The sequence below is a fragment of the Microtus pennsylvanicus genome, chromosome 12 (genome assembly GCF_037038515.1).
Source record: "Microtus pennsylvanicus isolate mMicPen1 chromosome 12, mMicPen1.hap1, whole genome shotgun sequence".
Taxonomy (NCBI): domain Eukaryota; kingdom Metazoa; phylum Chordata; class Mammalia; order Rodentia; family Cricetidae; genus Microtus; species Microtus pennsylvanicus.
The window spans coordinates 89287189-89310819 of NC_134590.1; the positions used below are offsets into that span (position 1 = coordinate 89287189).

The following is a 23631-nucleotide window of genomic DNA, read 5'->3' on the forward strand; positions in this document are numbered from 1 at the left end:
TAACAAGTAGGGACAATTATTCTTGCCAAGACCTGAGCACAAACAAGTACTTCAAATATTTAAGAAAGTCTGCTTAATTCAACAAAGGTATGGGGATTTGTAATATTACCTGCAGAAGGAATGGTATCTCCCACAGAACCAGGGTCTCGTTTTCTTTTCTTGGGTAGTTTTGTTTTGCAAAGTTGCTCAAAATGAATCTGCATAGCACTGTCCATGGTAAGGAAGTTACACTGTAGTAGACCACTTAAGGTAGTAGCAGCCATTTCTCGAACCTGGAGAGATAATCATTTCTATTAGACTGAGATTTTGAGTCTGAGGTGATAAAGGACAGTGAAATGGAAAGGCTGAGTAGGAATCTTTCCTAGAATGTATATAAAATTTACTTTTTCTTTCTGCTTCAAGACTGCCATGACCAGATTCCCCAGTTTTCTGTTACACATAAAATTTCTCCACAAATTAACACATAAACAAAATAATAAATACAAATGTTCAAGAAGTAAACAAAAAAGCCAATGTTCCGCTCTATATTCCTTGAAAAGTTCTTTGTATTGTCATTTGGTTGCCCCTTTCCTATAAAGATTCCTATAAATATGGTACTGGGACTGAATTCGAGGGCTTTATTTAAGCCAAGCGAGTGCTCTACTACTGAGGTTTCTTTTTAATTTGTACTGTGAAACAAGTTCTCACTGAATTGTCCAGGCTGACCTTGTAGGAGTAGAGATTAAGTCCAGGCCCCTCCCTATGTCAGGACAGTATTCTACCAGTGACTTTCATCCCAAAGTCCTTTCGATTTTAGGCAGATAGGATATTGTTAAGTTGTCCAAGCTGATGCTCATGAACTTTCTTTCTACCTTCTTTCCTCAACTATCAGAGTACCTGGGATTACAGGTGTGCAACACCACATCTAGCCAGAGAGTATTACTTCATTTAACTTTTGATGAATTTTCACTGATTTAGGATAACCCAATTCGAAAGACTCGACAATTTTATGTTTCTTTTTTTTTTTTGTTTTGTTTTGTTTTTTCGAGACAGGGTTTCTCTGTGGTTTTGGAGCCTGTCCTGGAACTAGCTCTTGTAGACCAGGCTGGCCTCGAACTCACAGAGATCCGCCTGCCTCTGCCTCCCGAGTGCTGGGATTAAAGGCGTGCGCCACCACCGCCCGGCTCGACAATTTTATGGTTATCAACTCTGTTCAAAGAGTAATGCTGGGCAGTAGTCACACTGGCCAGCAGCAATATACATTGTGTTTTGTAGACGAAGAGAAGATATATTAAAAGTAAGCAAAGTTGACTTGTCTTTTGTTTGCATCTCTATGGTCATTATTTGTAGTCTATTTTGTCTTTATGTGACTACAACTAGTCTACGAAAGTTTGATGATTTCTGTATGTAATAACATTTTTCTCTAGTCTGAAGCTTGATCATTTAAATGTAAGTTTCTAATATTGTTGTAGAGAAATTTGTCTGTTTTGAAGTCATCTGCTCTTGAAAAGTCATCTATGCATTAAGTTCCTACAAATCACCAACTGCGTATTTCAGTTTCACTAACTGAAGAGAGGACACTGCTTTACTCCATCTAGTGTGCAAAGTTCCGACTGATTTCCTCCACGCTGCTTAATAAATTACCCCAATACTTCCAGAGTCACTCTTGTCCAGTGCTAAGGCCTACATTCAGGATATTCTTTGGCCAGGATTTGGTCAGAATTTACATGCCAATAACAGCTTTACAATGTGAGGAAAAAAGAATTTATTTCATTTTATTAGTCAAAAACACATTATCTCCTCACACAATCTTTTTTCTTTAAATTTGTAAACTTTAGAAAAAAATTAGTTCTCAATTATAAAGTTTTCCAATTCAATCACAAATAAGATATAGCTAGTTATTACTAATATATATTTTCTATTATGTTATTCCAATAATGGTTTTACTTGCTTATGTCATAGTAACAGGCATTTTCTGTTTAGAGAAAGCACAATACTTTATTAAAAGTAACAAATGTGAAATAAATCTATACCGTTACATGGTACTCTAAGAAGCTGCCTGTTCACATGATTATATGCCTATCCATCACGTCTGTGACCTGCAGATCTTATACTATTCTTTTCAGAAATCTTAGGAAAAACAAGGCTCTAAGCACTGCAAGGAACACCAGGCAGAGAACCGTCTCTGGGAGGATAAACAACACTCTGCTTTCTACAGGGCTTGACCATCCAGCCTCATCTCACCTTCTACTCCTTAAGATGAGGTTTTACTATACAGTCCAGACAAAACTTCAGTTCGTGTTCTTCCTGGCTTGGCCTCCCATGTGCTAGGATTCCAAATATGTACCACTACACCTAGCTCAAGGAAACATTTCTTTAAAGGTTCCAAGTAATAGGAATTTCCATGGAAAGTTCCCCAAACAGAATTTTCAGAAGAGTTTTTACTCAACCCATCATCCTTACTTATCTCAGTGATACAATGTGTTTTCACTGCAGATAAAATCCTCTCATCAGCCTCACGTCTGCCCTCCTGTCTCAGCCAGCTCCTCTCCCTTCCACAGACCCATCTTGTAAGAACTGCAAAGAACAACAGCTCACCAACAGGTTGGACACTGGAAACGCAGCACTGTATTTTTCTTGAACTATTTGTTATTACTAGCAATTATTACTTGCTCCATGGTGCAAACCTGGAACTCAGAACATCAGGCTTAACAACAGGAGCCTTTACTTGTTAAGTTATCTCACTGGCCCTGAACTTTGTTTATACAAAGGAACCTTTTACTATAAATTTTATAAAATATTTCTTTTAATTTTGATATTCTGGGAAGACTTTCATTCTAATTGAAAGTAAGCTAAGGACCACACATTTTCTTGGGTGAATGTTTTTCAACTAAAAATGATTGAAAATAAAAACAAATCTGTTTTACAGTCAGTCTCATCAACAGTTAAAAACTAGAGCCACTTTTTCTTGCTGTTTTGAGACAGGGTTTCAAGTAGATAAGGTTGGCCTCATACCTGCTGTGTAGCTGTTAGACGAAGGGCAAGTTTAAATTCTAACAAATGTGAAGTGAAATTCTGTCCCCTGCTGCACTCTGGGAAGATGCTAACACCCCCCCCCCCCCCCCAAATCTGGAAGGATAAGCATGTGCCATCCCTGGTTTATATGGTGCTAGGCAAGCTTCTTCCAACTGAGCCACATCTGCAATCCTACTTAACACTCTTGTTGGGTGCTAAAAACTTACTAGGTTTTAGAATCAAATAGAAATCTAGAGCGCCATTTACCACAAGTATAATTAGAGAATGAGTGTGTCTTCTCTAACGTCTCTCAAAACTTTCTTAGAGTTTAGAACAAAATCTGGGATCAGTGTTTGTACTTACTCAGATACTTGATCTATGAATCAGTAATTATGGCTGTTATTCTTCATATTACTAACTTAAAAAAGAATGTTTTATGTGTATGAGTTTTTGCCTGCAAAAAATAGCACATTATACAAATGCGGGGCCTACAGAGGTTAGAAGAGAGTGTCAGATCTTTCGAAACTGGAGTTACCACGGTGAGCTACCACGTGGATGCTAGGCACCCAACCTGGGTCCTCTGCTAGAACACCAAGTACTCCTAACGGCTGAGCCCTAAAATATACTCATTTTTAAAGCTAGTATAATCCTAAAAAATACTCTTAAAGTAACTGAAGTGCTAATTTATATATGCCTAACACATAATAAAATAACAGATAAATCATTACAATTCTAGGTGCTCACCCTAGACTTAAAGTGATCTCTTCTATCATTTGTAACAGATACCCTCCCTAAAATCTAATAGTCTTCAAAGGAAGTATTACAATAGAAACAAACTAAGATCAATATGATCTATAAAAACCCATTTAATCCAAAGGCTGGACATATTTTCAGTAGTGGAGCTCCACGGGAAAGAAGGTGATGTAAGTAGTGGTGCTCCACGGGAAAGAAGGTGATGTAAGTAGTGGTGCTCCACAGGAAAGAAGGTGATTTAATAGTGGTGCTCCACGGGAAAGAAGGTGATGTAAGTAGTGGTGCTCCACGGGAAAGAAGGTGATTTACTAGTGGTGCTCCACGGGAAAGAAGGTGATGTAAGTAGTGGTGCTCCACAGGAAAGAAGGTGATTTACTAGTGGTGCTCCACGGGAAAGAAGGTGATTTAATAGTGGTGCTCCACGGGAAAGAAGGTGATGTAAGTAGTGGTGCTCCACGGGAAGGAAGGTGATTTACTAGTGGTGCTCCACGGGAAAGAAGGTGATGTAAGTAGTGGTGCTCCACGGGAAAGAAGGTGATTTACTAGTGGTGCTCCACGGGAAAGAAGGTGATGTAAGTAGTGGTGCTCCACGGGAAAGAAGGTGATTTAATAGTGGTGCTCCACGGGAAAGAAGGTGATTTAAGTAGTGCTTCTCCATGAGAAAGAAGGTGATGTAAGTAGTGGTGCTCCACGGGAAAGAAGGTGATTTAATAGTGGTGCTCCACAGGAAAGAAGGTGATTTAATAGTGGTGCTCCACAGGAAAGAAGGTGATGTAAGTAGTGGTGCTCCACGGGAAAGAAGGTGATTTAAGTAGTGGTGCTCCACGGGAAAAAGAGGTGACTACTTCTGATTGTTAATTGTTTTCTCAGTTTTTTACTTTATGTTCTTGCTCTGGCTTACTAAGACTCTTCAAATCTAGATTTGACTTTCACAAGTTTTTTTTATTAATAAAATTTCCAGGCCAGAACTCCAGAGCAAGGTGAGAACATCTATGTTCTCAATGAGCACAGCAAATCCTGTGCTGAGGCCCGAAGAGGTCATTCATAACCATCTAACCATCTGCATGATAACTGCACAAGCTGATCCATGCAATACTCTTCAAGTCTGTAAGGGAGACAGATTCTGCACATACTCATCTCTTGTCTCTAAACAAGGTTTCAGATACAGCAGAAATCCATAAGCAACCTGGGCCTTAGTGTTTTTCTACCCCTGCTTTTGTTGGTTTGAGACAGGGTTTCATAGTCCAAGCTGGCCTCCTGCTGGGATTCCAAGTATATGCTACCATGCCTGCTTCTTTCTTTATTCAAAACATTTGAAGATACCACCAAAACATGACAGTTTAAACAAATGTCATGGTCTAATTATTACATGTTCTAAAATTTACTCTGTGTGTATGTGTGTGTGTGTGTGTGTGTGTGTGTGTGTGTGTGTGTGTGAGAGAGAGAGAGAGAGAGAGAGAGAGAGAGAGAGAGAGAGAGAGAGAGAGAGAGAGAGAGAGAATATGAATGCTTATGTATATGGACACCTGAGAATGTCTGGTTTCCTGCTCTATCACTCCTTTGAGATTGTGAGTCTCTTACTGAACCTGGAAGTAGGCTGGTGACCATCAAATCCCAGTGATCTTCATGTCTTTGCCCTGAAGTTTCAGGTGTGTGAGACTACATGCCTGCCTTATGATGTAGGTGGCTAGGGATCTGAATTCAGACCTTCATGCCTGGTGCCCACTAAATGGTCTTATTCCACTGAGTCATCTCCCTAGCCACAGTTATGTTTATTTATGAGCTATGGGAGAAAACAGAATCATATTCTAAGAAACATTCTTGAAGATAGGAAGTTTAATTAAAAGCAAAACAAAACATTTCTATGTGTGGGCACATGTGTAGTGGCCAGAAGGCAATGTTCAGAAGTCAATTATTTCCTACATGTGGGTTCCAGGATTAAACGCAAGATGTCAGGCTTGGCAGTAAGTTTTTTTTATCTGCTAAGTCATCTTCCCAACCCACAACAATTTTTATTTATTATTATTATTACTTTTTTAGAGAGACAGGGTCTTACTATGTAGTCCTGGTTGAGCTTGAATTTACAGAGCTCTGCCTCCTAAGTACTGGAATTTAAAGGCATATACCATCATAAACCAGACAGTTTACTGTACAGATTGGATCTTAAATGTCCCTGTAAAGTCCATGTATTAGATAGAGGCTTATTCTCCAGTGTGGTGCTACCAGGAAGTGGTAGTGCCTAAGTCTTTGAACACAAGGTCTCAGGGTGGACAGTAGGGAAAGTCTCTTTCCTATCTTTCCTACTTTCTGGACACAAGATAAGTGGTTTTGCTCCAGCACACATTCCTATCATAGGCCCAAAACAACCAGGTCAATCTGTCATGAACTGACACCTACAAGTTAAGGTCTACGAACTAGACATTAACACAGATAAGCCTTCCTCTCTGTGTGCTGCTATGTTTTATGCTCTAAAACTGTGGCTTGGAGATGCTATTTTTGAGATTTCTACTTTTCATTTTCATTCCATTAGGTTAGTTTCTAAGAAGCGCTAGAACTAAAATATTTTCACTGAGTTTGTTATAAGCAGTCTGTATGTGCTCTACAGTCTGGATGATATTTGCTTGCTGAACACAGGAAAGCTGCACAGGTTTATTGGAAAATAGATAAACCACCATTCCCACTTTCCTATATATAAATCTCTGCTTAGAGATAGATACACAAAGTTCTCCACTACAAACAAGTTTTTAAAGTCTGTAAAATAAGTAATATTTTTATAAAAAAAATTTGTATTTTTCTTTTTCAGGGTCAATTAGATTTTATTCTATACTTATTGCAGCATGTTTTCTTATATTGATCTAATTGAGTTAAAGATTATCTTTTGATACAAAATATGACTAAAATGGACCACTGAGCAGATAGACATCCAGAGAAGAAGAGAGAACTGCCTAGAAAAAAAAATACAGAGAAAAGGAATAATTTGGCCAAATGGTAGAATTACTTTCCACAGGGTAAAGTCTCTTTATTTCTCAACTCATTTGAGTCCCAACTCAACTAAAAACTAAACTTGACTTCTCTAAACCCAAGCCATGTTGTTAAAAGAAAAATTCAGAGTCTCTCTCATATTAGAAGAATCACCTGATATGGGACAGAAGAAAACCAAAATTTAGGGACCATTGTCACAAATCTCTTTCCCCTCATACTTATTTTGACTCTTTAGAACCTTTCTTTAGGTATAATACTATCTTTAAAATTTAAATTTTAAAATTTTAAGTTTTCCACAGTGAACAATAAATTTTCCTAACAGTGATATCTGAAGTCTCCAAAAAGATGATAGAGCCCCGCAAAAATGAGTCTACCTGAATCAAAATAATGCCACTGAGTGGATTCACAGCACTCAGAGCTCAGCTTTGAACTACAAACTACTCAGGACAATTTCAAGGTGGCTGGCTGAGATGGCCTACCTTGTTGCACCACTCTAGCCATACAGAACTTCAGATGAGGTTTACCGCTTACTCACAACTGGCTACAAATGTTGCAGCAAGTCCTTCTAAAACTTAACCATTGGTTTAGTTTTCACAGGTTCTCATAGAGATACTGTTGCCCCAGACAGCACTTGCTTTCCCAATAGGTAGAGTGGATGGTTTTGGTTTTTCTCAGGGTTATGGATAATTGTCACCTATAGGGGGGTTGGTACTAAGCTGTTAGAGCGTTGGGAGCAGAACTATAGATATTAGACTCAGGGATCTCATTTGAAATAGAAAATAGGAGGATAGATAAAATAGGATAATAAGTAGATTATTAAAATCTACTTGTAAACTAAAAAAGCAACTATCAGTTTAAATAATTTACACAGGTATGGATTCTTGTATATTGATACAAATTCAAAATTATTTTTGTTATATTGTATATATGTTCCTACTTCTGTTTAAGATACTTTTGTATCTTAAATGTAAAATTATTTTTGTTATACTGATATATGTTTCTACTTCCGTTTAGGATATTTTTGTACATTGATGCAAATTAAGGTTATTTTTGTCATACTGAATTATACATTTCTACTCCAGTTAAAATATTTTTGTATACTGTCTTGAGGTTATTGTCCTTATACTGTACATCTGTTTCTACTTTTGCATAAGGTATTAACACTACAGGTTGTTTATTTTTATATGTGAAACCTTGGTCTTTAAGCTGTATAGGTTAATAAGAATTACAGCTGGACCCACAATGGCAGCAACTTAGTTCTGTCCTGTGAGTGTAGTACTTTGATTCTGATTTGTCTGATAATAAACTGTACACGACCCCACTTGGATTCCTTCTTCATTATCTCTGTATCAAATAGGGATAATGACGGAGGTCACATTTTAAGTCTACTGGACAATAGCATGTTCTGTGCTCTTCAATATGCCTTCATGTACATTATTACTAGTGCTTGAACATCTTCACTCCTACGTTTTCGTGTGGGAAGGCACTCAGCTGCCAAAAAAGAAACAAACACCAACCCAGCTACAAAACCTTTGAACTACAATTTGTTCTTCCTGGAAGATATGCTGGGGCAACAGTGGCACAGAACTTGTGGGAATAATCAACCAATATCTGATTTAACTTAAGACCCACTCTACAAGATGGAACTGATACTTGACAATGCTTAGGTGACCAAGAACCAGAGACTAGATAGTTCAGAGACCTAGGGTAAAACCAAACACTACTGGTCTCAAAACCAAACAAAAACCAAACAAACAAAACTAACAAAAATACATCAATAAAATGACCCCTAACGGTATTCTGCTATACTCATAAATCAATGCCTTATTCAGTTATCATCAGAGAAGCTTCCCTCTGCAGCAGATAGGAACAAATGCAGGGACCCACAGTCAGACATGTGGAGAGTATATCCTTGGAACATACAGCTCTAAATGGGATGTCTCCATCAAATCTATGCACCCAGAGCTGAGGGAACTCCACAGAGGGGGAAGCAGAAAGAGTGAAAGAGTCAGAGGAATGGAGGACCTCAGAAAAAAAGGTCCTCTTAATCAACTAAGCAAGGCTCTTACAAATTCACAGAGACTGACCAAGCAAACACAGGGCAAACAAGAATCTGCACCAGGTCCTGTGCATACACTAAACCCATTAGCCTAGTATTTTTATGGGACTCCTGAGAGTGTGAACAAGTAGGTCTCTGATTCTGGGTCTGCTCTTGGGACTGATTTCTTTCCGTTGATTCGTCTTGTCCAACCTTGATGTGATGGTTTTTGTTATATCTTATTCCATTTTATTTTGTCATGTTTATTCTTTATATCTTCTAGAAAAAGCCTGTTCTTTTCTAATGAGACAAAAAGAAGTGGATCTGGAGGAGAGGTGGGGAGGAATTGGAATGAGTGCAGGGAAGGGAAACTATAATCAGGACATATTGAATGAGAAAATAATCTATTTTCAATAAAAGGAAAAAAGAAATAGAAAATAAGAGCAATTATAACCCCTCATTTCATACACAAGAAAATGCAGGTAATATGTCAATCAACTGAAAGAAGACATATCGAGAAATCACCCAGTAGTTTTTAATCTGTATTACAGGAAATCATGACTACTCACAGATTGGTATATTAAAATTAAAGTTAAATAACATTTAAATAAAACAAATCCTATGAATTGAACTCTTTGGTCAAGGCTGGTTTTTTTTTTTTTTTAAATATTTATTTATTTATTATGTATACAATATTCTGTCTGTGTGTATGTCTGCAGGCCAGAAGAGGGCACCAGACCTCATTACAGATGGTTGTGAGCCACCATGTGGTTGCTGGGAGTTGAACTCAGAACCTTTGGAAGAGCGGGCAATGCTCTTAACCACTGAGCCATCTCTCCAGCCCCCAAGGCTGGTTTTGAACTTATGAAAATACTAATGCCTTAGTCTCATAATCATAAAAGTTAAATAAATTTCCATTTGTTTTAACATAAAGTTTACCTCTAACTGTTCATCCTCCAAAAGACATATAATCAGCCATCTGATGTCTTTGACTGCATCCTCATTGTTTAGGAAAATAAAGAGGTTATAAAATACCATGGTCTGGAGGTAGGTCAGCACTGTATATCTTGCATGCCAAGAACTGCTTCTTGCTGTCTGTGAATGAGAAATGAGCATATATAACATTACATTCAAGTAATAAAATATTTTAAATTGATTTGTGCTTTCACAGGTATAGTTGCAATTAACTTTATCTTTCATTTCCTTCTAAGCAAAGAGTAGTATGGTCAAGTTACCAAGGCAGTTAGTTATTCAAAATGTCTTGACTGTTCAATGGTGGGAAAGTAAGAACTGAAAAAAGTCAAAATACTCTCTTGGTAGAGAAGTATTCATAATTAAGACAATTAACTTATCCAAGTTCTTCATATTACTCTACATTCAAGAGCAGCAGGTAAGGCCTGAGAAACAAACAAGAGTATGAACTACTAGTGTCAGGTAGGTAAGGGTTCCATCTCACAGAGTGAGACTTAAATCCAAGCAAAAGTAGTTTGTTACTCCCATAACATTTGTGCCATTATTGCACTAGTATATCTTGCAAGCAAGTTGATACTGTAAGTTGCAGCATTTGTTGTTGGGTGATATTGATGACAACTTTCCTCCTCATGTAGCATGCAGGGTACCTTCCAATATTATGAACACTAGTCAGGAGAGTTGAGACTGCTAGTTGGGAAACAGCTATATTTCTCAATTTTGCTGATAAAAAGTAAGTGGTCTTTTCAGCAAAAGGCCCTTCTCATCAGGTTGTAGAGAACAACCAACAGTTTTGGCAATAGCTTGTGATGTTTTGGGGGAAGGTATATATGAAACCTCTTTGACTAACAACTCATAAGCTATATATCCCATTCTAGGCATTGGAGGTTTTAACTGGTTGCACATTTAGTTGGAGGAATGTCTCCTCCAACATACAGAGACACCATTTAAATCACATATGTATAGACATTTTAAAAAGCTTCTGGCAGTAAGTTTCCATATGTCCCTAAGAGGGACACACATGGAGGGCACCAGGAAAGGGAAATAGTTAAGATTTCCTGGGTAAAGTAGGAAGAGGAGTAGAAGGGAGGGGTGGGGGATGGGAACACTCGGGTTCCAAATGGCCAAGTTGTGCAAGGAATGAAGAGGGGAAACAATGAAAGAGACATTTTGACAGAGGGAGCCATTATGGGGTTAGGGAGAAACCAGCTGCTAGGAAAATGCCTAGGAATCCACAAGGATGACTCCAACTAAGATTCCTAGCATAGTGGAGAGGGTGCCTGAACGGGCCTTTCACTCTAATCAGATTAGTGACTACCATAACTGTCATCATAGAACCTACATTCAGTAACTGATGAAAGCAGATGCAGTTGACCCATAGCCAAGCACTGGGCTAAGCTCCTGGAGAGGATGAAGGACCATATGAGAAAGGGAAGTAGTAAAGATCATGATGGGGGAAAACCAGAACTAACAGCTGGGCAACCTGCTTGGGACTGAACTAGGCCCTCTGAATGTGGATGATAGTTATATGGCTTGATCTGTGGGGGAGGGGGTCCTTGGCAGTGGAAACAGGACTTATCCTGGGTGCATAAACTGGCTTTTTGGAGCCCATTCCCTATGATGGGATACCTTGCTCAGCCTTGATACGGGGTGGGGGGTTGGTCCTGCTTCAACTTGGTATGCCAGATTTTGTTGACTCCCTTGGGAGTGGATGTCGAGTGGATTGGGGGTGGGGGACAGGAGAAGAGGAGGGAAGGGGAACTGAGTGAGTCTAGCATGTAAAATTAAATACCGTTGTAACAACATGCACAGGAACTGCACATGTTCAAAGCAGACAATATCCCAGCACTAAGGAGGAGAAGACGCACAGTCTCACCTCTAAACAAAAAGCTATTTGCAGTTGATACCTGCTAAGAAAATTAGCTTTCCCTAATAGTGTCAGAAGTAGTTGGTCAACACAAACTAGATACCATGGGGTTTTTTTTTGTAGGCTTTTATTTCATTTTTGTTTTGATATTTTTTTATCTTATTATTTTGTTTGTTACGATACTTGGTTTTGTTTTGAGAGGGAGGGTCATGAAGTTAGGTGTGAAAGATATGGGGGGAGTCTGGGGAAAAAAGCGAAAAATATGAAGCATCTAAAAACAATACATGGCTAGCCCTGAGCATATTCATACTTATTTTAGCACACACATACACAAGATCATGAATTTGGAAGAGAGCAAGGTGAGGCAAATGGGAGAGAGTTGTTGAAGAAAAGAAGAGGAAAGTGATATTATTTCAAAAGAATAAAATAAGTTTTTTTAAATTTTTTTTACCATGCCCAGTTTTTATTTTTATGATTTATTTAACTTTATTTTGTGTGCATTGGTGTGAAGGTGTCAGATCTCGTGGAACTGCATTTTCAGACAGTTGTGAGCTGCCATGTGGGTGCTGGGAATTGAACCCGGGTCCTCTGGAAGAGCAGTCAGTGCTCTTAACTGTTGAGCCATCTCTCCAGCCCCCTAAAATATGTTTTTTTAAAACTAGCTAGCTTTAGTATTTACCACAGGATGGAATAGATCTTTTAGCATTTTAACAGTGAGGATGATGACAGTTGAAGTCACATTTATTGTTTTATTCCTTGTCATGGAATAAATCCAAAAGGTACTTAAGAAATATTTAAATAAGAGTGAGAATGAGAGAGAAAGGAAAGGAGGGAGGAAAAGAGATGACAGCAAAAATGAAGGTGAAGGAGAAAAGGAAGGCAGCAGACAGGTGAAGTATTGAAGAGAGACACTGACATCAGTTGGAAAAACAGTCCCAACTTTGAGGAAACTGAAGGTAAGATTAAATGAGTCTCTGTAAGTTATACAAGTGAGGACTGTAAGAGAATTTGAATTCAGGTCTGTCTGCCTCCAAACTGAAGATGTGCAGAATCAGCTGCAGAGCAGACAGGTCCAGAAGGAGATATGCATGTGGATGTGCAGACAGACAGTGCTGCCTTTCTACTGACCTGCCTCACACAAAAAATTTTCAGTGCCCATTCCCCAGAGGAAGAAGTATATTTTCCACTGGTTTCTATCTAATTTCTTAAGGAATACTAGCAGGTTTTGTATTGATTCTATAGTACCCATACAATTACTAGTCTCTCACATGGAAACAAGGTAGAAATAAGAATCTGTAGCCAGTCATCATTGTTTGCAAACAAATTCTACTAAAAACAAAAACCAAAACAAAACAACAACAAAAAAACCCACTACTAAATCCCATGCCCCTAAAATTTTAGATTGTTGGAAAATATTTTCCAGTGAAAACTGAAAGCACACCTCCCTTTACGTAATGTGTATGACAGGACCACTGCTGTGGAACTGTACTGCAGTGCAGGCAGAGGAACTGAACCAACCCCTTCCATTATCGACACTTTTTATTAATTTATTTTATTACTTATTACATCTTGAACATACCCAAATTAAAAGAAGTTGGCAGCTGAGTCAAATATAAATCGAGGCTTGTTTTTGGTTGATACAAAAAGTTAAAAACAAAAAAACCCTTGAAACAAACATCAGAGACCAGGTGTGATAACACACATTTAATCCCAGTACTTGGGAGGCAGAGGCAGGTGGCTGTTTGTGAGTCACAAGCCAGCTTGATCTACCTGGTGAATTCCAAGCCAGTTAGGGCTATCTAGTAAGACTCTATCTCAAAAGACAAAAAAGCCCAAACAGCCACAAAAATCAGGTATTGTGTATTTTCAGCCCATTGTGAAACCTTCATAATGGCAAAACAATGCTAGACAGAGGATGTACATATTCTACCTATATACTTACTTGGTTTAGCACCTGAAGTACCAAAGGCACTTGATGAGGGTAGAGTAACCCCTGAGACATCAGTGACAAACAAAGCTTTGCATCTCTTTTCAGTTCATCATAGCTATTGTCATTTTCCACCGGGGCGATCTCGAGAACAAAACAAATGCAACAGTGAGTGACCATCAGTAAGTGCAGGCATCCCAGCACCCACAAGGATGAGGCGAGGAAATGGCAAGTCCAGGGCCAGTCAGGGCTGCATAGTCAATCTGAGGCCGAACATCTATGAAAATTGTAAACATACACAAAAACACAACAAACACCTTACAAACCAATCACTTCTTAAATAACACCTAACTCAGATAACCTTGTTTCATTTTTGCTTCTTGCTGCCCCCTTTTATCAACTAAATTACCTCAAGCAAGCCCCGTATGTTATCTTTTTTAAAAATCTAGAATGGTATCACCACACTTGAAACATCACTACAATACAAAATACTCAGCAGTAGTCAGACTTAAGTCCTAGAGCTCAGGAGGAACAGTAGGGCTACTGGATGGAGGGCAGGGCACCCTGACTGCTCTTAGGACTGGAGAGAGAGGGGGAGTGGGAGTGGGGGGAGGGAAATGGGAGGAGGTGGAAATTTTTAATAAATAAATAATTTTTTTAAAAAAAAGTAGGTTAATTGCTGTGAATCTGAGGAAGTCTGGTCTACAGTGTGAGTTGCAGGTCAACCAGGGGTACAGGATAAGACACCGTCTCAAATAAAATGAAGCAAAACAACCACAAAAAAAAACTCCTTAGTGTTCAAACCTCCCCCACTGTAGCACTGACACATTGATACAACAGGTTTTCTGAATCACTCAACATCATAATAATAACATTATGCATTAGTAGCTTTGTTGCTAAATCTGAAAATTCCTTGTTGGTCGGTTTTTCACATTTGGAGGGAGAAACTGAGGTTTTTGTTTAGTAATTTCCTCAGTCATGGCCTCCCCTGACTGTATCCATGTGATGTGTCTTGGTTTCAGTACATCCTGTACTCTGGCCATTGGATCTAGGTTTCATTTTATTGACATGTGTGACACTGGGCAAAACATAAGAATTCCTTCACTGTAGTTTTTCCTTATGCAATAATTCACTATAAAAAAGAAGTCTGCAGTATGGTAGTATTATCTTTCATAATTTTCTTCACTAGTATGCTACCTAGAATACTTTATATATGAAAAAGCTTTCCCTTGTTAAGAATAGTTGAGTTCCTTCCTATACTGCAATGGTGAATAATTATTTTCTTGAAGGCACTTTTATCATTATAAACCCAGCAACTTCTACAAATCTGATAGCTTTGTATGACTCAAGATGGTACGCATTTCTTCAATTCAAACTGGCATCTAGGTTTCAGATATGATATACCAAGATAAGCTAGTTTATCTTAGATGTTTCTTATTTCTTCAAGAAGCCCCAATTTTCATTGGAAATGTTACCGAGAAAGCACAGTCTGGATACAAGGAATATTGTTCCATTCTATGAGGGTTTCTTCCTAACCTTTTAAGGTGGAAAAAGTTATGAAATAAAGACAGAAAGGGACAGGCAAAAAAAGCTTATACTGGTTATGCTCTATTTGTATTTATAGTTGCTAATATTGTTTTAAAGTTTGAAAATTATGTATGCAGGCTGTGGAGGTCGGAGGATAAATTTTTGCAGGAGCTGATTCTCTTTTTCTACTATTTGAGTCCTGGGTTTTGAACGCAGTTCATCATGCTGGGTACCAAGGCATTTTACAAGTCCCACTACTTAAATCTTTAAATGATAACATTTATAAAGAGGGGCTGAAGATATGGTTCTGCAGCTACGCGCACTTGCTGCTCCTGCAGAGCACCCAGGTTTTGTTCCCAGTACCCACAGGATTCAAGTTCCAGGGCATCCAACCCCTTTTATTCTGGCCCCTGTGGGCATATGTCATGCATGCAAACATTCAAGTAAAACACAAACACACACACACACACACACACACACACACACACACACACACACACACACAATAATTCTTTAAAAAATTTGTAGAGATTGAGAATAAGTGTGTGTATAAAATGGGTATCGTTAGGACTGTCACAGTAATGAAATAGCTGTTTTTGTTGCAGTGTATAAGACACGAATCTATACAGGTGGTAAAATGACGACACAGAATTAGGTAATGTGTAGACCAATATCGGCTTCCTAATTCTGAGATTATACTACAGTTGTGGAATATGTTAAGTGTTAGAAAACGTGGAGTGAAAAGTACCATAGAGTTTGGTTGATTTACTTTGCAGCTTCCCATGAGTCCTTAATGATTTCAAAATATACAAGTTTTGAAAATAAAACTCAATATTCATAAAAATTAGGTGATGATTTCCATTTTTCATAACATGTAAAAGGTAGTTTAGTGTATGTAAATATCTATGTCAGCATCCATTCCTGTTACTGCTACAACACCAAATTCTTTATGGAATATCATCCTCTCTTGCATTCTGCAGGACTGTCAATCAAGAGAGCCTAGTCCAAGAGAGACAAAGGATCAGAGTTTGCTCATTGTAACCTTGGATTTGGGCATGTGGATCTTGAAGGGATCCAAGAAAGCAATGACATGGAGTAGAATCCTATTACTTTCTGTAATCTAGATTCTTGGAGCTATGGCTCCTACTCAGCTTTCCTGTTTTTACTTTGTTCTGCAAACCACCTAGATATTTTCTGATAATCCAATTAATTTACCACTTTTGCTTTACCCCTTGATAGATTTCTAGTGCTCAATATTAAAAAACCTTAGTTAAATGAAAGACTAAGGTGGAGAGATGGCTCAATGGTTAAGAGTAACTGGGGGCTTTTCTAGAGTATCTGGACTAGATTCCCAGCACCTACAGAGCAGCTCACAACCGTCTGTACCTCCAAGAACAAGAGGAACCTTACAGCCTCTTCTGAACTTTGAAGGTATCAAACATGAATGTTTTATACTTACATACACGCAGGCAAAATGCTCATACACATAAATATTTTTTTAAAAATTAAAAAAAAAGGAAGAGTCTCTATGATCCAGTACCACTCCTTCCCCCAAGGACTTCTAACTGCCAGGTTCTACCCACAGAATACTCACACTGCCCTAAACTGCTGATCCCTGTCCCCACCCTGTAGAGTAAAAAGCCCAATCTCTGGACATGAAATTCCCCCAATCTCCACCATGGAAAGCTCTACCCTGAAAAGCTCCACCTGCTTTCCAAGAAGCTCTATATAAGCCCTGTATCCTGTTCAGTTCTCTGCTTGGGACGTGAGTGGATGCTACTCTCAATTTGCACATGAGGAAAAATGTTCTGAGGGCCTAGATTATTTGCTCATGATAACATGGTCAGTCCACCAGCAATGGAGCCAAGTCTGAATCCAAGCACCTGGCTCCTATTCTTGCCTGTTACTGTCTACCTATTAATTGGCTGTAATAAAATAAAACAAAGCTACTATACAGTAAGTGATTTATTAAATTACAACAGCTACATAAGGAATAATATAGGCGAGAGAAATTACCATACTAAAATTTCATTGTCCTTTTTAATCATTTATATGTTCTCTAAAATAAAATTGGCTAGCAGGGCATGGTGGCACACACTTTGAGTTCCAGCACTCAGGAGGCAGAGGCTGGTGGGTCTCTGTGAGCTCGAGGCTGGTCTACAAATTGAGTTCCAGAATAGCCAGAGTTGTTACACAGAGAAACCCTGTCTTGAGAAACAAAACAAAACAAAACAAAAAATTGGTGAAACAACGCTTGGTCTGCAAAACTTTTGTGTTTAGCTGTACGTGGTGGCTTAAGCCAGTAATCTCAACATTCACGAAGAGGAAGTAGTTCAAGGTCACCTACACAGCAAGTCTGAGGCTAGCCTGGGCTACATAGGATTCAATGTGAAAAAGAGAAAAGACTTTTCATATATCTGTCATACACTCACACCGTGGTGGTTTGACTAGGAATGACCCCCATATTTGAATACTTATCATCAGGGAAGCGGCACAACTTAGGATAAAGAGGTATGGCCTTATTGGGGTAGGTATGACTATTGAGGGAAATGTATCACTGAGGATGGGCTTTACGATCTCAGATGCCCAAGCCAGGCCCAGTGGTTCAGTCTCTTTCCTGTTGCCTGCAGATTCGAAAGCAGAACACTTAGGAACCATGTATGCCAGCAAGTGGCCATGCTTCCCACCATGAGGATAATGAACTAAATCTCTTAAACTGTAAGCAAGCCCTAGGTTAAATGCTTTCTTTGATAAGAGTTGCCGTAGTCATAGTGTCTCTTCACAGTAATATATCACTAATAATATATATTTCAATATCAATGGTAATTATGTATGCATATATTAAGTATATTATGCAATATGCATGTATATATATTTTCAGTGTTAACTACTATTACCTAAGAATTTTTCTGTGAAAATCTCCTATCTAGAGATGCAATCAAAATTCAACCACTACATTAAAAATGTATCAGCCTACTGGGTGATGGTTGGAAGTCTAGAGAAAATGGTATTCTTCATTTCAGCTTACAGTCTTACCTTAAAGAACAAAGGCAGAAGCTGAAGTTGTTCTTTGACTGCTGTAGAGAAAGATCTTCCTGCACTTGCCATAAGCCATTTCAGTACTATTTGGAAGCAAACACATGGCATCAGTCAAGCTATTAAATTAGGGACCATAGAGAATGTGCAATGCTAACGCTCCCGACAGCTCTTTAAATGTAAGAGTAGCTACAGTCTCTCAAATCAGACTTATTTATTAGCAGTCTAACATCACCCATGGTAATGGCTATCAAGTAACTGAGGATACTAAGGGTAGAAAAAAATTTACAAATTATTAATAGCCTACTAAGTACATTTAATGTATTTTAAACTAGCCAAGAATTTTGAGGTAGCTAAAATAATGACAGAGTAGCTTCTAGTTACAATCCTTATGATTTTTTTTTTTTTTAGCTACTAAAAAGGATACCCCACGTGTGGTTTTAAGAAGCTTAAGCCAGGCTCAGTAGCTCTGCTCACTCTCTTTTCCTTCCACCTGCAGATCCACATGTATAACTCTTAGTTACCTCTCCAGCACCATGTCTGCCTGCATGTCAACAGAGTCCCTACCATGATAATGGAAGAAATCTCTGAAGCTGTAAGCTACCACAATTAAGCATGTCAGAGTAGTGTCATGGTATCTTTTCACAGCCATTGAAACCCTTACAAAGATAATGGAATAATCACAAAATATTTTGCAGAGTGAAATATGCCAGAGATAAAACAAACAATTAGACTGATATGAGCCACCTAGAATAGACAAACTCCAAAGACAGAAAGTAAAGTGGTGGCTATTTGGGACTAGAAACAGGGGAGGAAAATGAGAAGTTACTATGAAACAGGTACAGATTTTCAGCTTGCCATAAAGAGAATTCTAGAGATGGGTTGAGTGTGGACTCATAGCCTTTAAACTACACACTCAAAAAATGGTTAAAATTGCCTGGCATGGTGGCACATGCCTTTAATCCCAGCAAGTAATAGCAAGGACATTTAAACAACTACAATTCAAAATCAACAAACTATCATGATTTTTTTTTAAATGGAGAATGATGGCATATTTGAGAGGCAGGGGCAGAAGCAGAGGCAGCTGGCTCTCTATGAGTTCATGGCCAGCCTGGTCTACTTAGTGAGTTCCAGGACAGTGAGGCTATATGATGAACCCCACCCCCAAAAAAACCTCAAAATAAAACCAAAGAAACCAAACTAAACAAAAAGGTTAAAATCAGAAAACTTACTTTTTTATCAAAAGAAAAAAAGTATGTGTGTGGGGATTGCAAATAAACTAAAATAGCTGTTTTCAAGTGAATTTCTACCAATTTTAAGACTCACTGGTTTTTAAGAGTTTAATGCCCTGAGTTCGTTCATCTTCTTCACCAATGCCATTTTCTTCCATAACATGGTTCTGAATTTCTTCATCCACATCCGTGAGGGGTTTCAGTTTTTCTAGGACTCGAGCAGTAAACTCAGAGATACAAGGGGATGTTGTTGGTGCGGTATTTGGCAAAGAAACATCTATCATAAATATGTAGGTCAGCACACTGTTAAATAAAATGCACAACAGTAGGCAGTCTGGCATGAGAATTAAAACTGAAGTTTAAACCTTATAGCTCAACCAAAGCAAAATTTCACAAGATAATTACCGAAGAGGTTCTCAGATCATTTCCAGAGTAAAATGCAATATAATTCTGAGTTCAGACCTATAGTATGGCACCTGCTCACTGCTGGTTTTGAGTACATTGCCTCCTAATTTATATTCAGTGTCTTGTTTTGCAGAACAAAATAGTGAACAAGAGGAAGAGAACACCACACTCACTGGGAACATCAAAACAATACAAAGACTCAAGAGCTAATCAAAACCAAGAGAAAAGTCAAACATACCTCCCTATCCGTTCTCTGACATTTTTGTAAACCTGGGTGAGTTTGGGTTCCAAGTACTTCAGAAGTCTGTGTAATAGCTCAGGGACTCTCCATTCTTGCTGGGCAAGGCCACCTTGTAGCACATAGAGTCGGCTATGATTTAAGGACAGAAACACTGTATTACACTCTGCTTTTCTATGCTAAGATTATAAGATTATATTATCATATTATAAGATTATCTATATATAGGATTATACTATTCCATTTTAGTCTTCCTGCTTTCTCTTAGATCACAATAGCTTCTTTTCACTAAATAAATCATCTACAAATCAAAATAGTAACATCTGATGAAGACTGCCTTCCACATCCCCTTTTCTATATTTTTTCTACTTTTTAAAATATTTTCACCTACTTCTTATATTTACATTAAAATGTTTTTCAAACGATTTTTAGTAGTAGTATATTTACTACTATTAATTTTTAAAAAGAATAACCATTGACCTTTCTTATTTAAAACATTTATTGAGTGTTGGTGGGGCAGTTGGGGATATACGCACGCTACAGCATGAGGGTGAAGGTCAGAAAACAACTTCCAAGAGTCTGTTTTCTTCTTCAACCATGAGGATTCCCAAAATCAAACTCATGTCGTCAGGCTTGGTACAAGTACCTTTACCAGCTCAGCTACCTCACTGGCCCCAACTTATGCCTTTTTTCATGTGTGTGTGTGTGTGTGTGTGTGTGTGTGTGTGTGTGTGTGTGTATGTGTGTGTGTGTGTGTAGTGTGTATCAGTCTATATATGTCTCATTTCACCATGTGATTGAATTCAGGTCATCAGGCTTGTAAGCAGACACCTATATTTGCTGAGCCATCACATAGGCACCTGAACATTTTAATGGGGATTTATTATTTTTTAATTGTTGCCACTTTTCTCATCTACCAAATAAAGCCTCCTTTATATCTGCCTTATTTCTTTGGCAATACAGGGTATGAGAGGCAAGTCCTTGACCACTATACTGTACAGCAGCTCCAGCCTATCTGCTTTGCATGTTTGGTAGCAGAAAAGAAAATGAAAAATCTGACTATGACAAAGAAGTCAGAATGGCCCCTCAAAAACTATGGCAGCACAAAAAGCTGGGTGACTTATGCTGTAGCTGGTACATTGCTTACAAAATCATAAAGAAGCACCACAGCCACCAAAAGAAATTCATCATTTAATTTATCACTTGGATAATTCATTTCCTGTCTTTTTGTTTTGAGATTTGCTCATGCTGATCTGGATGGCCTGGAACTTGGTCTACTAGCCCAGGCTGACCACAAACTCATAAACCTCTCCCTAACTCCCCAGTGCAGGAACCACAGGTGTGTGCCACCATGCCTAGTAACTCATCTCCATTTATTTATTAGTTACCATAGAATGTTTAATAATATCAACCTTACAGGTTTTCTTTTATTTACCATGCATCTACAAAGGATCCCCCTTCACCACTCAATGGTGACTCCAAAAGTAGCTCAAAAAGCCAATGAAGCTTCCGGGGATCTCTGCTTTCCTGTGTTGAAGATACAAATTAATAATCAAGCAAAAGAAGTAACTCTGCAAATCAATAATACTCAGGTATAGTACAAGTAAGTATGTAAGAAACAAGCCAAACTAAAACTGGGGAGCCAAACACAATTTAGTTATCATTACTTGTGTTAATAGTGAAAAAATAATTAGCAAAATAGGCAACTTATATAGAAGGGCACATGAGCAACAAGCACAGTTGTTATTAACATCATGTATAACTATTATATGGCTTTTACTATGTGTAAACTACATTTCCCAAAACATGGTTTGATGTGTAGATGTAAAACTGTATTACTATGTCAGAACAGACATCAGAAGCAGAGTTATAGTCAAGGGCTGCTGAGAAGGCTTGGAAAGCACCATCTTCAGTTATGAACAACAACAAAAGGCATAAACAAACTGTCAAGATTCCAAGGGGAACACAGACTGATAGAATTTGAAAGCACAGTGCCTCATAAGGGGAACAAGCAGAAAGCAGTACTTACACAGGACGTGGCTATGCAGGTTCCCCAGTCATTATATGTCTCCACCGTCATGTTGGACAGAGCTGTTCTCAGCAGCGGGCACAGGAGCTCCCAAAGCTTCTCCACCTTCTCAAAGTAAAACATAGGAAAGTTAGTGGCATACAACAATTATGAAAATTCCTCCTGGAAATACATACACACAAACAGGACAGGACTTCACAGACTACCCGATAAGTGTCTTACTATGTTACAATTCCTATAGTGTAGTATATAAATTATATATGACCTATAGAATATAGTTCAATTTATTTCTCAGAATATCACTCAAAAAAGAGGGAAAACTTTATACGGTTCCTTATAAAATCTCTTATAGGGAAAAGTTTTAAAAAAAAAAGAAAACAAAAAAACTTTTGGATAATATAGCTATCACACTGGGCAAAAGGAAACCTGAGTAGGAAGCATGGGAGCTCCAATATGACACGGAATTCACGTAAGGTGTGATCTTCAAAGTGTGATAATCAAGGAATGACCAAGTTTGTGGTTTCAAAAGTCCAATGCACAAACAACTGTGATCTGGAAAGATAGACTGAGTCACTGCAAGAGGAAACTAAGATCTTCCTTTTCTAACAGCCTCCCATGTAATGTGATTTGGAACAGCTAATTCAACAGCAGCCCCACGAAGATGGCGGCAGGGGTCGTGTGCTGTATATATCTTCGTTGAAAGAAACTGGTTTTCTGAGCTTTGCTTAAGATTTCCTTTAAGCTAGGTATGGTGGTACACACCTTTAATCCTAGCACAGTGTTTCACGGATCCATGGCTAGACTCAAACTTGCAATGGAGCAGAGGCTAATTCTGAATTTCTGATGTTCTTGCTTTCTATTTTCAGAATGCTGAGGTTTTAGGATCTTATCACCAAGATCCAAAGGAGGGCCTTTTGCATGATAAAACATGCTACCAACTGAAACACATCACCAGGTTCCATTTTGGCACATTTTATGGAGATGAACTTGTCGTAATTCAGGAGGCAGTATCATAAATGTGATGCTGATTGCTACTTTTCTACTTTTTTTTCTTTTTATTCAGACAAGGCCTCCCGTAGCCCAGGCTGGCCTTGAACTCTAGATCCTCCTGCCACTGCTTCCCCAGTTCTGGTATTCTAGTGTGTGGTGGATAAATAATCAACAAAACCCAAAAGGAAACAAACAAAACCCTCCACAGATGGATGATACCATCACCTTCTCAAATGTCCAATGCTTAGAACCTCTGATTAAACCAGCTATAATTTCTGCAACACATCTCTGGGTACTTTCATGAGAATCTGCAACCAAACGTTCTAAATGGGGCTTCAGAATAGGCAGAAAGGCATCATCAAAATTTCTAAATATACCCTACAGAAACAAAGACAAAGTTAATTCAGTACTGAAATAGCATTATCTTGATAATTAAGCTTTTTAATTATTGTCTACATTACTCTCCCCACTAGAATTTATTTATTTTCTCTAAAAATGCCAGTTTCAATAGTAAGAATATTGCAACTTTATATTAAAATACATTTTTGTTTCTAATACTAATAACATTAATAATTTAAAAGGTCGCCTTAAAAATTCCCAGTTAATATTAATTTAATTTTATATTTAATTTCAATACCACTTTA

General features: G+C 38.2%; 1 protein-coding gene across 1 annotated transcript in view; it reads right to left on the bottom strand.

The window, feature by feature from the left end:
* Psme4 (proteasome activator subunit 4) overlaps positions 1–23631 on the bottom strand; it is a 113599-nt gene that overhangs the window by 5094 nt on the left and 84874 nt on the right. The window contains exons 36-44 of the mRNA XM_075942510.1: positions 23213–23365; positions 21998–22102; positions 21404–21495; positions 19969–20100; positions 19420–19628; positions 18094–18179; positions 13546–13674; positions 9707–9862; positions 110–272 (exon numbers count right to left, since the gene is read on the bottom strand). Of these exons, the coding sequence (XP_075798625.1) occupies positions 110–272; positions 9707–9862; positions 13546–13674; positions 18094–18179; positions 19420–19628; positions 19969–20100; positions 21404–21495; positions 21998–22102; positions 23213–23365 (1225 nt within the window). The remainder of the gene's footprint in view (positions 1–109; positions 273–9706; positions 9863–13545; positions 13675–18093; positions 18180–19419; positions 19629–19968; positions 20101–21403; positions 21496–21997; positions 22103–23212; positions 23366–23631) is intronic.